Genomic DNA, 15944 nt, shown 5'->3' on the forward strand with positions numbered 1-15944 from the left:
AAATAGCATTTGGAACCAATATCTAATGGCTGCTGACAGGCACTCACAGACTGAAAAAACACTTTTATTTCATAATTATTTGCATTATCCAACTAAATTATATTTAACATGTTTAAGTAGCTTTTCATCTCTTGCTATTTGAAGGGGGTGGTGCCCCAGCACCCTGTACTGGCCAGCCGCCACTGGCAGAGACAGGCAGAGACGAGGCCTTGCTTGCTCTCTAAAGCACCCAAAACTTGTCTTGCGAAGTATTGCAATATATCAACATCATCCGACTCCCTCATCTGATGTTGAACTACTCAGTGAACAATTTAGCATTCTTAAAGAACTCTGTAAAAAAAGAAAGAAAAGAAAGTAAAACCTGATAAAATCACCACTTAATCTGATTCAGCTTGAAGATATTTGAGAATGGTCTAGAGAACCACATTGCATGCACTGGTACCATATGCTGGCTGGCATCCAGCCAAACCATGGAGGAGAGGGCTACTGACAACCTCCCACTTGACTGTATTCCTAGTCAAGGCCCACTGGCAGCCACCAATCATTAGTAAAGAGATCCCTATCAATTACTGAGGAGGAGATTGAACCAACCACAAGACTGTCAGGGGGAGAAGTCCAGGGGGGGAAATGAGCTCTTGACAATGAACGAAGAGAGCCTTTATGACCAACTCCATAGATAAAGAAAAGCAGATTAAGGGCTTAACATTAAAGTAGAATAAAGTTAATTGGTATAATGCTTTGTACATTCTGTAAGGGAAATTCTCCTTTCCCCTCGCCTTCTTGTAAAGGGAGGTGAGAGTGCAATCAACCATGACCCCTGTCTTGCTCAAGGGTTCTTCAGCAGGGCAAATGGTTGCAGATGACCTGAACCTGGGCTCTCCATTTGAAGGATGGTAGCTCTTATCACTTCGCCATTCAACTGCCCCTTTCACGTCAGCATTGATTAGTATATAGGGAGGCCCTTGGCTCTATTATGGTATGTAATGAGCACACACACACACACACACACACACACACACACACACACACACACACACAATCACAAACACACACACACACACACACACACACACATATATATATATATATATATACACACACACACACACACACACACATTCCACCTGCACCCAATCATAATTAAAAGAGAAGGAAAAGGTAGTTACAGGGCCCAGCCCTTGCTAATAAGGCATTACGCTTAACCCCTGAGACTGAACTGACCCAGCTTATTTGTTAAGCCATCATTTCAACCACCTCCACCTATACCTGCATGGTGTGAACATATGAATGCATATGCTAGCATACACACACTTGCACATGTGTGAAACACACACACACACACACACACACACACACACACACACACACACACACACACACACACACACACACACACACACACACACACACATGCTGCACTTACATCAGGAAGACGTCAGACAATATTAGTTCATCTACAGCTTAACTGATCTAGCGTTCAAATAGTATCACTTATCCAGTAGAGCTGTCCAGTAGTTGGACTACTAAATTTAACTTAAAGCTAGTGAAGTCAATAAAAGAGAGGGAATTTTGCAGAGCAAAATTGAGCTTTGGATTGCAATTAAACACTGAGGAATAATCACATAAATATATATTATTCACAAATACTCTACACACACGCAAATAAAATAAACACTCGTGTGTGTTGCAAACACACAGACAGACAGAGACATGTGCGCGCACACACACACACACACACACACACACACACACACACACACACACACACACACACACACACACACCACTCCCAAACCAATCAACCTATCAACTGGCCTGCTACTACAGAAGCCATGCAGAAAAGGGGATATTTCACAGGTTTGAGCAGCAGAAACAGAAGAGATGTTGAAACAGCCTTTCAACAGTGAGACAGAACAATGTGCAGCTTGGCAGAATGTCAGTATTGTCACACAGGGTTAGCAGAAGGCTTGGCCCCACTTTGACCCCCTCTTCCAGCTGGGGTAGCCATTATATGGGTAGTTGAATGCCCAGGTCTGGCCTGGCCTGGCTCAAGATACAGTAATACAGTGCTTCCTGGGCTGAAGTAGCTTAACTTGCTACTCTGTTGCTGGCGAGTAGCAAGGAACTAAGAAACCTAGTCTTAGCAGATGGATTAAACGTGAATTTTTTTAACCCTTGTACACTTGTTGCATTTGGCATGCACAACAGCGTACAAGTAATTATGGGTCTCACGTCTGTATCATTTTCAGTTATTCTATTCTTTTAGATTCAATTGTAAAAGCTTTGGATCTCATCTCAATTGTTTCTGCCAAAGCAAGCTACCTACCACTCGTTTCAAAGGAGTCTGCATTTTCTGACCATGGCATCTTAACCCAGATTAAGCCCTATTCAGGTTGATTGTCAAGATATGTTGAACACTTGTCCTTATCTATTATTGGTCAGTATTTATTGTAAAACTGTGGAATTCTTGAGGTTTTTGACATGACTATCCATCAAGGTCACAAACCAAAATTCATTTATTTAAACTTTGCTAATAAAAGCATTTCTAATCTTGACCTCTCATTTAGTCCCAAGGGTGTGAGGTGAAGCCATTCTAAAGTAGTACAGCTTTTTTTCCAATAATCACAAAATAATTTTGTTCAGCATGGACTAGCTGAGGTATGAGTGTGAATTAGTATCATGCCAATATTTTGCTGGGCACCAGAGGAACTTAGCCGCCCCATTGATGGTTTGAATTAGTTGGATTGAGGGGGTTTGCTAATGCAATGTTCTGTTATCACTGGGCAAGTCCTGGAGCCCCACAGCAATTGTCATCAAATCTAATTAGATCATTAAAAGTAGGGGAGTTTGAGTGCACACTTCTTCAAGATAAATGCAAATCGGGCAGCATCAAAAAAATTCTTTATCTTGGGTACTCTAATACGTCCTTTCCTGAGAACTTACTATTTTGCACCCAATGAGACAAAGCGAATTCAGACTGATGTGAATCAGACTGTTTGCAAGCTACGTTAATAAACAAGTCAAGGCCCTCTGTTAATTTGTAATTTATTCCTGCCTTTTATTCTCTTTTTCATCCTCTTTATCTTGTATTGTTGGCTCCAATATGGCAGATAAAAGAAGAGTGATTCCCAGTCACAGGCATGCCTTGTACCCACATTTTTCCATTACTATTCTCTCCACTTGGCCTTGGACATTTTATGCAACCATTCTATCTTAGATAAGTGCTAAGTGCTTTAAAACAGTATGGTGGAAACCTTTATTTGAAGTGACGAACCTTCAAATTTGAACCTCCACACAACACTGGCATGGTTCAGGATAAAAAATAAATAGTTGAGCAAAGTTTGGCCCTCTTCCTTTGTTGTAAAGGCCCTCTGGTAGAGAACGTCTTTCCAGCAACCGGTTGTGCTTTTAAAAAAAGTGAACCAGCACAGCCCTCAAGAGTTCTTGATAAAGCTTTTAAGAGCCGAGGTGACAGTTGGGTGAAGGAAGAAAAAGAAAAAAAAAGGAAAAGAAAGCTACTTCCTCCAACCCCAACGCAAAGGGAAGTGAAGCCGTTTCCATTCATTAGAATTGTCACAGGCACTTAGGGGTCCTCTAAGTATCAGACAGCTAACAGCGTGCCAACAGGGGGTGAGCACAACGCATGGGCTAACAACGACAGCATCTGCACTTTAGCTCCAGGCTACACTGCACAACAGGGTGAGCCCTGTTAAACTAAGTGAGCACTCAGCAGCTAATAGGGGTTTGTCCATTTGATCATATAGCAAATCTAACCTGGCAGAGCTCACGCCAATGAGCCCCCTTTCAGCAGGAGGCAGAGCATGAGGCAGGGGAGCAGAGGTTGGTTGATATTGTTGGAGCTTTTATGCTGGCCTTTTGAGTCGGTGCAGAAGATCAAACTTAGCTGAACTGTACAAGGGTTTGAAACAGATTGTTTCATGCTTTAAGTTTCATGCTCGAGAATAAACTCCACTATAAAGCAAGAAAAAAGACTCAGCGTGAGTGTCATGTCGTATGTGCAACATTATGCTGCAACGAGTCTTGAGATTAGACACGGTATCCCACTGGTGCTGCATTAAGAACAAAGCAGTTGAGCATCTATAACAGGATGGTACTGGACCCTTTTTTTTGTTTGAGCTCCACTAGGGCTGAGTGATATTGCAAAAAAACAAAAAAATCTGTATTATGGTAGTTTTGTTTTTTGTGCTATGTATTGCAATATTAAAGGTGCTATGTGTAATATTGGAAGTTGCTGTAGGTAACTTTGGAAAGGTGAGCAACTCTCCTACACCAACATGGTTGTTGTGGAACAGCGTTTTACTTCCAGGTGAAGTATTTATAAATATCGCTATGTCCAAAGCATCAGCATGGTATGTGACGATATCCAACATCAATATGCTGTGGAGAGTAAAACGTTTTGCAGTTGATGAACTATGCACGCAAAACAAAAATTTCTCTTAGCAAAAGTTAGTTTGACTAATTAATGTTAAACCAATGTTGATGTTGTGAAGCGCTTTTGTACTTAAAGGTGAAGTATTTATTAAGATGAACATTAATTATTATGTCATAGGAACATCACCAACACAGCGATATCAGATACACCATGCCTATATATTTCCCACATTGTCCCACACAAACACACTATTTGTCCCACATCTGGTTTGTTGGTATCTGGTCACCCTACATGCAAGCCAGAGTAAAAGAAGGTGCCACAGAAATAAATCTAGGCAGCCCGTCAGTAGGGTTTCCACCTTTAACTCAGTAAAATAAGGGACACTTAATGCTATCCCATCTAGGCTCCCACGACCGCCTACCAAGGACCAATGACCCCCTCCTCCCTGAGTCTATGAGTGCACACACAGTGTGGTATTAGTTCAGAATGTGCCAGGCTTGAAAGGTTCATGTGAAGGGAAATATACAGTAGGCTAGACACCTGCCTACAGTAAGTAGACCTGTCAGAGTAATATGTCTCTAGAAAACACACATGTAGTTACATCATGTTTCAGTTAAGGGCTTTACTGGCAAAAAAAGCAACACACAAAATAAATTCAATAAATATAAAATTGTACTACTGTATAAATGTACAATGTACTCTTTTGTTTTTCCTTGAAAAAAATACATTATTTAATAATAAATGTTGAATTTTAGGACTTTGGCCATGTGCCCCTGGGGAAACTGCTCTGGTAAACTACTGCAATTTTCAGGTGACCAGAGAAGGGAGAAATAGGGAAACAATGCCTGTATTTTCCTTTGTTCAGTTGTCGGACTTCGAGCTGCCCAGAGAATATGGAACAAATCACACTCTGTATCGGTTCAGCAAGGAATGCATCATTTCCTTCTAAAATACAGGACGATGCCGTATTTTAAGGGATGAGTGGCAATATAAAAAACATTTATTCTATATTGAGTGACTGTTGTAGCTAGAAAAGCACTATATAAAATATAACTTGATTGATTGATATTGATAGGTATGCACAAGTTTAAATCAATTCAAATAAAGTACCAAAAAATGTTTTTAAAGAGGTATAAGGATGAGGAAGAGGCCTTGCTTCTCTCATGACAATGATACCTTGGTGGATGCTATTATTGTTCTTCCTCATTACTGTTTGTATTATTGGGGATTTTTTTTTTCTTTTTTTCAGTATTTTATTGCTGTCACCGTTCTTTTTCTAATGGGACGCCATTATTATTGCTTTTATTATCCGGGCTTCTTTTTCGCTTGTTTTCGGGATTTTTACTGCTTTAATTCCTTTGCTTACACACACACACAAACACACACACACACAAACACACACAATTTAATTTAATTTTTTCCACTATTTTTCTTATTTTTATTCTATTTTTAACTTCCATCATTACTATTCTTATTGTTTTTTTGTTTTTTTTTTGTTGACTCAGTGACAAGGTGCATGAGTAAGGTATACTCTGATGTGTAAAAAAAAACAAGTTTATTAACGAGATTATATAGATTGAACATCAGAGAGGGGGCAGGATATTATAAGTAGCAACTTCCTCCTGCTCCTTTTCAAACATGTAACGTTTGCTTGTTTGCTGTGTTTGAAATCATAACATTTGCTTAGTTACCATGTTTGAAATAAAGACCTACCTACCTATATTGTTTTTTAAACTGTAATCCTGAAAAAATCCCCGCTTTTAAAAATTGTATTGGTAATCTGACTATGTATTTTTCCCCTGTAACTGTATTGGAATACAGTTACATTTTTCCTGTATCCTGATTACGTAACACCCGTTACTGTATTCCATTACTCCCCAAGCCTGTGCATAACACTTAGGGAGAAAACAGTGAATCAGGATTTACCCAAAAAAAATTCCAAGTGGTTTTCCGAGGGTTCTCTGAGAGAAGGTTACGCAAAGAGCAGGAGAGACAGCAAGCTCATCCTGAGAGGGAAAGACAATACAAGAAAAGAGACAACAAGCCATTGCAAAACAGGAAGGAAAGCTGTTCCTCAACCAAACTGACAATACAGCAGTATAAACATGCAAACAGTAACGCTTACTATATAGGACTGTTGCATTGATGGGTGAGTTTCAGCCATCTGTTGATCTGTACCAAACCTCACTAGAGACAAATCAGAACTACCTGTCAGCCTCACACTGAGAAGGGTCAAATTATACACAAAAGCCCGGAGGCGAAATGCATCGCCGCAGCGCCAGATGAAAGGAACTTTTACAGTTTTCCTGCAAGGATGAAAGCAATTCACATGAGTGTTTATAAGGTCCGAACAGGGAGTTATTATTCCCAATAACACAGTATGCTTCACTTTGATTGGTTACACTGTACATCTTCATCTCATTTGTTTTTCTTTTTTTTTTCTTTTTTTTTTTTTTTTAGCTAAGTGTTCCCAACACAATTAATGCCACTTGTTAGTCCTTGGGGCATTGCAGCCTTGCTATTTAGCAAAGAGGAATCAGACTCAATAGCAAGCATTGGTTTTTCTTTTCTTTTTTGCCCTTTTTTTAACAGACAGTGGGAAACGAGTGATGAAAGTCCGAGTCGTATCTGAGAATCATTGGATGAAAAATTTGTAAGGGACCAGAAATAAACCAATAGGGTCGTGGATTGTATCACGTTTGAATAATCAACAAACCAAATATTTCCCAAGGCAACAAGATGACAAAAGAAGAGTTGATTACCACATACACACACAGACACAAACACGTACACACTCCAGCCATCTTGATGGATCTTCTTTGAACTGACAGAAAGCCGTCCCACCACTCATATCACATCACACACACACACACACACACACACACACACACACACACACACACACACACACACACACACACACACACACACACAAAACAGGACATTTAAAAAAAGAGTCTCTGCAGGAGATAGTAGACAAGGCCACCTATCTTTCGACAGGAGACACCATCTTATGTTGCCTCTGGCTATCTCATTCTGAGTCACTTCACTGTATCAATAACAAAGTGAAACCGCTAAATGAGAGGGAGATCAAGCGCTCCTCTGATATCATTAATTACTACGTGCACTATAACGCAATAGTGGGATGTTAGATCTCGGTTGCTGTTGGGCAGAGGGGCAAGTTGAGGCATGCTGGGAGACTCCAGTGCCGTCCCATGTGAGGAGACTAGATCTGAGGAACAGAAAGGAAAGGGAAATCTGTGTTTTGCGACTGTTAATCTTGTGATCTAACGCGAAAGGGATCTGTCACTTGTAATTTAAGCATTTCAAAGATTCTCTTAAGAGGATATGAAAGATAGGTTTCTTTCTTTTTCTTTTTCAAATACAGCTATAGGGTCACACAGGTGTGTGCAGACACACAAGTTACAAAGCAGCCTTGAGGTCAGAGGTCACATGCTGTTGAAATGAAAGAAAAAAACACTCAAACTCTTCTGTCTCTCCTTTGCACCTCTATTGTATGATTATGCTAAGGTCACAATCATGGCACTCTGGCTCTAACTACTGACCTTCTTTCCTTGTGGTTGTTTACAACACTGGCGATCTTGGAAATGAAATACAGTTTACTGTTGTGCTAATTGTGTAGTTCCCCTTTACTCAGGTGTCAGCTGAATGTGTAAAATGTAAGCGTAAAATAGCGCTTCTGGCTGGGTCAAAATCTGGGTAGAGACGAGTACTGCCCTCCCTTCCCCGTTGAAATTCCCATGAATGAGCACTTAACAGGGCAGTTCCCAAGTGTGAATGTGTTTAAAGTACCGCTCCAGACACGTTTTAAAGTTTAAAAATACTCTGAGATTATTCATATATTGTTTAACATGGTTTTCCCACATAAAAAGTTAAAAAAAAAAATTTTTTTAAAACTCTGAAAAGGGGCTGGAAGCACATCGATTCTTTCTCCCTCATTGAGAAATTCAGGATTTATGAATATGCAAATATCACAGGCCTCACGCCCCGCCCACCACCGCTGCTTGCTCCAGTAAAAGCGTGCTGCGCATCAAGATGGCTAGTGTTAGAGCAAACATCAGAGATTCAGCCGTACATGTTTAATCCTCAGTCAGACCCAGACTCAGACTCTGTTGTGCACCAAAATCAGCAACTAGCAGACGTATCAGAATGGTTAAGTGTAGTTGGCATCTTTTATTTGTTTATGTTGTTTGTTAGCTTGTAACAGGCAGTGGCTGACACAGCAGTGGTTGTGAAATATACAATAATATCTGCAACGACGGTACAGTGTGTCCACGCTGTTACATTGTTATTACGTAGATGAATGTGTTGTAGTGACAAATCTTACAAGTCAGTATAGTCAAGTTCAGACATTTTAGGCGACACAAACATAAGAAAAATAAATTTTTGAGTGGAAGGGTACTTTAACAGTATGATTGTGAAGCAGGTTGTTCTGAGCAGTAGCGGATTTCGGTATGGGCAACATGAGCAGCCGCCCAAGGCGGCATCTTGCCGGGGGAAATCAGAATGGTGATATTTGCGTGATTGGTTTCACGACCACTGCCGGCGCATCCATAGGCTAGGCAAGGGCGGTGAAATGTAGCCAACTATTCATGAGCAAAATCGCGGAGTAACCAATAGCAGTAACTGTAGGCTTGCAAGGCTACGCATTCTGTAAGCACAATGAATTGCTGAATGTGTCAATCACGCTGCACCTGCAGCTGCCTCCCGCCCCCTACTCTCACGAGCCAATGGTAACTGGCCTACTGACACCAATTTCGATTGCCTTCAAGAGAAAAAAAAAAGCCCGTCGTGTACACTTCTGAAAGGTAAGCTTAATTTCGCTGTAGTTGTTATTTAAGTTGCTGATGATATGTGCTTGCGCACATTTCACGTGTGTGTGTGTGTGTGTGTGTGTGGGTGTGTGGGAGTTTGATGTATAGGAGAGATTTGCATTTAATACTGGTATTATTTAGTTTGAGGAGCTGAAATTGGATCATTTAGAAAATAGCTATACGTACTGTCATGACTGCTGAAAAAAATGTGGTACCAGGTTATTGGAGTTATTATGCAAACCTGTTTGGTGCATTATTTGTATATGGATCTGCAAAATGCCTGATTAATGCATCATGCATACTGTGGACACTTTGAGCACACTAGCGTTGGACTACACTTATGTGTATGGCATATTGGTGTTTGTGCATTGTTGGTTTTTTATTTATGTGTATGGCATATTGGTCTTTGTGTGTTGTTGCTGGTATGGTACATTGTAAATAGAGGGGTGGCATAATTGTTTTTGACTACAGCGGCAGAAGCGCATGCGCTGATCCTGTGTGCGACCATGACCCTGCTTGAGCTGCTAATACACAAAAGGGAGCTCTCAGAAATTTATCCAAATTTGTGTACTGCTCTCAGAATTTGTCTTACTCTTCCAATGACCATAGCTGAAGCAGAAAGGAGCCTTTCAAAGCTGAAGCTCATCAAGTCCCACCTGAGGTCCACCATGTTACAGGAACGCCTTAGTGACCTTGCTGTCATGTATTAACCATGCAATTGCTCAGCAGATTTATTATGATGATGTAATTGATGATTTTTTTTTCTTTTTTTACATGGTGATGATGCTGGTCACACGGCTTGGGTCCTAGGCCGTTCCGGTGGCTTCTGGACACTGCTTGGCATCCTGTGCATCATATCTTTCATAAATTTTATAATTCCAATATAATTCTGTTATTTTCTTTCAATGTTGTATTCTGCCTGTGAATGTTCTCATTCATCCAGGTCATGGTTATCCAAAGGAGTTGAATCAAGTGCAACTGGACTGGTATATATCCGTGAAGACGTTTCGCCTCTCATCCAAGAGGCTTCCTCAGTTCGTGCCTTTCTGACTAGGCCTTTCAGACTAGCTTGATCTAGTCAGAAAGGCACGAACTGAGGAAGCCTCTTGGATGAGAGGCGAAACGTCTTCACGGATATATACCAGTCCAGTTGCACTTGATTCAACTCCTTTGGATAATGTTGTATTCTGTTAATTGTGTAAACACAACATCCATTGCACGTTGTCCGGCTTGTGAGAGCCCTCCTCTGTTGCTCTCCCTAAGGTTTCTTCCTATTTTTCTCCCTGTTAAAGAGTTTTTTTTAGGGAGCTGTTCCTTATCCAATGCGAGGGACTAAGGACAGGATGTTGTGTTGCTGTAAAGCCCACTGAGGCAAATTTGTAATTTGTGATATTGGGCTATACAAATAAAATTGACTTGACTTGACTTGACTTGACTATGCATCAAGAAAGGCTAGGGTTTAGATGACAGTTGTGCAGTTTAGTTTGTGTGTTTCTTGTCTGAAGTGCAATATTATAAAAATCAGATTCTCTTCTTTATAAGTGCGTTATTCTATTTGTGTGATATAGGAATTGTGCAATTTAATTTTATTTGTGTGCTTTTTGTCAGCAATAGAGTAATACTGCAATAATTTGATTCTCTTTTTATTTGTATTTATACTACAATTTGTTTCTATTTGTCTTTGTTGCTTCTTTTTGATATATATGAGTCTTACATTTATATATTTATATAGTTTTAAATGTTATGATTATTTATTTGTGTTGTTCAGAATGTCTGAATAAAAGCTGCAGTTAGTGCAGAATGGTGCTTTTTTTGTTGTTGTCGGCAGTAGACACACAATTTCTGTTTATTGGGGGGGGGGGCTGAACGGGGTTTCACCCAGGGCCCATACAAGCTGGAACAACCACTGGTTCTGAGAAAGAGCAAAAGTGTGTCCTTGGCAAGGCAGGACTCTGTGGATTAATAAGGATTTCAACACACATAGATTTACACAATACACACACACACACACACACATACACACACTATATATTATATTCCCCTACCGTCTTGTTCCGTCTTGGTGAGCTCTACAAGTTTCTTCTGCTTCAGTGTGTCCACCACATCTGCAAGACTTCCTTTGCGCCTCTCCGGCGTGCCAAAGGCCAGTCCAGTCAGCGGCTCTCCCCGCTCCCGGGAACCTTCATCCGGCTTGAGTGGAGAGGTGGAGTTATTACGGTAGGAGTAGATGGAGCAGCCTTTACTGCTATCGTTTTCCTAGGATCAAACAATGAAGCAATAAGGTAACATTTTTAAAATGCTAAAAAACTCAATCATTCTATAGTTTCACATTTTGAGCCAGTCAAATTTAGCATTCCTTTATTTTTTTTCCACTAAACTAATTTGTGCTTATCTAGCTCTCTATATAGCTATCTATCTATCCATCCATCCAGCCAAGCTGGGACTATGCTGGGGATAGGAAAGTTCACATGTTGAATGCATTTGAACTAAGTGGTCTGGAGTCTATCTGGAGGTGCTGATATTGATAACAGGTTCTGGATCAGCATCTAGTCACTAACAAAAAATATTCTCGGAATATTCTCAATCCATTGATGTGACCTCAAGCTCCATTCAACAGCATCAGCTTAAAGTCCAAACTGTGAATTATGAATGTCAATAACAGAGCTGACCCCTAATTTACCTTTTAAACCATTTGAAAATTCATAATGATGTGTTTAGAGGTCAAGATCAGCACCAATGCAGCAGACAGCAGGTGTTACTTGTTGTTAAACTCTGGTGAGTGACAGACAACTCAGAACAGCGTCTTAACACACCATAGAAAAATAAATTGCTTTATAGTGCTAGTGCTAGCATAGTGCTAATGTGGCCTGTATCTGTTTTTCGTTTCGTTTTGTTTTGTTTTGTTTCATGAGCAGAGGTCAGATATGTGCCCTTTAAGAGGAATGTCCCACAGAGCCAGTGTCTTAAGTCTTGCTGATAATGGATAATAGATATTCTATATGGACTGTACAGCTCATGTATTTCTGTACTGGTGCTGATCGCTCGGCTGTCAGCGTCCTAGCCTTAGGTTATGAGTTAAGTGGGAGGCACAAGGAGCCTATATTTACCAAGAAGATAAGCGCTTCAAGTCAACCACATTGTTCCACACAACAGACACTTAGGCACAGGTGTTCTAACACCGTGGCTAATTCTGGACGCTTTCTCCTCCCCTTACAGAGTGGGGGGATCTCCAAGAACGTTAGGAGGCTTATGTTTCAAAGACAAGGGGCTTTGGCTAAAAGCAAGATCTTAAGACACCCTTGAAATGGCTCCAAGACGCTCTGACAGGCCTGTTGTGCACTTTTGTCTTAAGCAGAAGATGCCTCGGTAATGAGGCTTAGGAGATAGTGTATCGCACATGGATTGTTCATTTGTGTTTTTTCAGGTCCATACATAATACGACCAAGGCCTTATACAAGCACTGCTGTGCAGCCAAGATGACCTGTTGGTATGAGGTATCATATTATAAACTAAAAGGTCACACGTTCAATCACTGCAACAGCAAATGTGCCCTGTGTCCTTTAACAAGACACTGGACCCCTAACTGCTAACCTCCTGGAGGTCACTGGCGAAATGCCTAATACGTTAAATAGAAAGATATGATTTAAGATGTTACTGCGAGGTGCGGCTGATCAAATCAGTTTTATATGATGTGCGGACTACCAATCAGGTTGCAATGGGTTTGCTAAAATCAGAGGGTAATCATGAAAGTCATGGTCCACAGAGTGACATGATGCCCGGATATACTGATTGACAGTTATGATGGACTCCCTCACATTGACAAGTAGGTGTCCTAGGGATGAAGCGGGTATCAATTTCTCTATATGAACCACCAGCATATGGACACTTGCAGTCAAGCTTTCCCGTGATGCTAGTTTCCTAGTTTGTAAATTGTATTGTTTACATGACTAATGATGATATGGTGATATACACTGCTGTAAAATAGTAAAAGAAAACATCATTGTACATGCTTGTTTGACCATGAATGGGGGTCAAGGAACATCTTTGGCTTGTATAATATTTAATGTGTTTTGCAACACCACTGACAACTAGAAAAACTTTATTCTCAAAACTTTCCCCTCTCTTGAGATGTTGAATAAAAGTCAAATATAGCTCTTCCCTTCTGGTCCAGCAGAAACTAAAGCAGAGTAAGACAAACATACTTTCGCACACATACACAACTGTGCATGACATGAGTGTACAAACACGCACAGATGCAATCACAGGCTGTGGAGATGAGAAGAGCCATGGGTTATTGTTCTCTTGAGGAGAGCTCTCATAGGGCGGCCTACAGCACTGCCTGCAGCACAAAGTCCACGGAAATCCAAAAAGAATAACGTGTGTGTGTGTGTGTGTGTGTGTGTGTGTGTGTGTGTGTGTGTGTGTGTGTGTGTGTGTGTGTGTGTGTGTGTGTGTGTGCTTGTATGTAGGAATCTGTGACCATGTGTACTAGTGATCTGCAGGTCAGGGTTTTTTTAATGTCCACACCCACCCGACCAGTTATGAGAGCCAATCCACACCACCCAACCCGCTAAAATATGCGATAATTAACCACCCGAACCCGACCCGACCCACAAACCTCCAAAATTAGCCTAGGCTACAGCAACGTGAGCAGTGTTGCACTATTTCATTTGTGGGCTGTTTGCCCACCATAATAAACTGATTGCTAGGCATTGCCTATTGTATCTTAGCCTAATAGCGTCTGGGTCTAGGCTACTAAATAAACAGACGAATTGTTCCAAATGGTGTTCTTTATTGTTGAATAGCAGCAAAACAAGAAACCCTTCATTAAAGACATGAAGTCTGTCTTTCTCTTTCTCTCTTGCTCACACACACACACACACACCTCTTCTTTCTGACCAAAAAGACAGTTTTGGTAGTGTAAACAAAAGCTATGGATGGGAAAAAAGGGGAAAAAAACTCGTAGGTGAAGCCTCAACACTCTAAAACACATGCATTGACCAAAACCACATTTTCAAATTGATGATAAAGCTGCTTTAGTGTGTGTGTGTGTGTGTGTGCGTGCGTGCGTGCGTGCGTGCGTGCGTGCGTTTGAGAGAGTGACAGAAAGAGGGGAAGAGAAGGTGGACTAGTAATGCACAGCCTAGCCTATCGCCTGCTTTGTCACTTTTTGAGCCACCCACCCGAACCCGTGATGTTTCCTAGTAAGCTTCCCTGAACCCGCCCGACTTGCAGGTCCACCCGCGCATCACTAATGTGTACTGTATGGGCATCTAAATGCACAATCTGCACATATTTCACTTGTGTTTCATGTGAGGTGTATCTGCACTAGGAAAGCAGTTCGCTCTCTGGCTGTGTCTGTTTTGACAGAGGGAGTTATAGCAGCATATATCTAGATAAGACATATATATCTAGATAAGATATATATCTAGATAAGACATGGACACATTTGTAATTGACCTCTTACCATCACAGCAGGCCCTACACTCTCCCACGCCACCTCGCTCTGCTTCTCTCTGATTGGCTGCAGCTCGTCCGGGTGGGGCTGATTATGCAAAGAGGGCATCTCTTTCTGGCCTTCTCTCTCGTCATTGGCCCAGGCCACATTGTCCCGGTCAACTGCTTCCTCTTGCTCTGTCACGACAGGAAACGGAGGCGTTGCCCGCACGGAAGACATCATTCTGAAAGGAAGAACAAGAATGTGTTTGATGGTGTGCATAATATTTTCAGACCCATCTGATACTAAGTAGAGAAGAGGACAAGAAGAGAAAAGTATGGCAAGAGTAAAAATAAATAAACAAGCAGCAATGGGAGGAGAAGAGGGGAAACAAGAAAAATTGACCATTAATATGTTCTTGAGATCCATAACCCAAGGAGACCTATCAACGACCAAATGATCTAAACTTCTGCAAAAAATATATACTATATATATGAAAGATACTGATCAGGGCTTCTTTAGAGTTTAGGTGGGCTTATTTATGAGCCAAATAATAATAATCTGAAAATATATTTTTGGGGTTGCGTTAATTATAAATGGACAGTCTTCATTTTCCGTGTCATGAATCGAGGCCTAAAGTAGTGTCCACCTTGTTAGACGGTTTCTTAGATCTCTTAGCTCTCTCTATGAGGCCTATAAAGATTTGATGAATGTGGAAATGCAGCTCACGTTGGGCTTTTTAATCGACTGCGACTGTGTCTACTCACCATATAAAACAGCTGTTAAAATACTCACAGGGGATTTCAAAACCAAACAACCGAATCATTGTTTCAAGTCTACAGCTTTACAAAGGTTATGGGATTTGAGCAATTACATTTTCACCAGATCACGCTGGGCTTGCTGTTGAAAAAGTGATCAATACCAAACATGCACACAAATGTAAATGTAAATTACAAAATGAATGTAAATGTAAATGTAAAAAAATGTAAATTTACAGCATTTAGCTGTGTCCCTTAACCAGAACATGCACATATTATACACACATACATATACATAGACATCAAGCCACTAGTGCCTTGGGGATAATATATTAATATATTAAGTAGTATCAAGATCTCTTGTTATCTAGGGAGCATGAAAACACTGGAATTAGCGCTATCTGTTGCGTTGGAAGATTTCTATATTCTTAACATTAGCCCCGGGCTGTGAGACTCACTGCGCTAATATATCATTTACTGTGATGACTTAACACACGAAGACACACACATGCAGAAACTTG

General features: G+C 40.8%; 1 protein-coding gene across 1 annotated transcript in view; it reads right to left on the minus strand.

The window, feature by feature from the left end:
* Positions 1-15944, minus strand: part of LOC130113618 (transcription factor SOX-6-like) — a 114363-nt gene that overhangs the window by 64433 nt on the left and 33986 nt on the right. Inside the window, exons 3-4 of the mRNA XM_056281164.1 lie at positions 14696-14909; positions 11274-11484 (exon numbers count right to left, since the gene is read on the minus strand). Of these exons, the coding sequence (XP_056137139.1) occupies positions 11274-11484; positions 14696-14908 (424 nt within the window). The 5' untranslated portion in view covers position 14909. The remainder of the gene's footprint in view (positions 1-11273; positions 11485-14695; positions 14910-15944) is intronic.

Source organism: Lampris incognitus, chromosome 6 (assembly GCF_029633865.1).
Source record: "Lampris incognitus isolate fLamInc1 chromosome 6, fLamInc1.hap2, whole genome shotgun sequence".
Taxonomy (NCBI): Eukaryota; Metazoa; Chordata; class Actinopteri; order Lampriformes; family Lampridae; genus Lampris; species Lampris incognitus.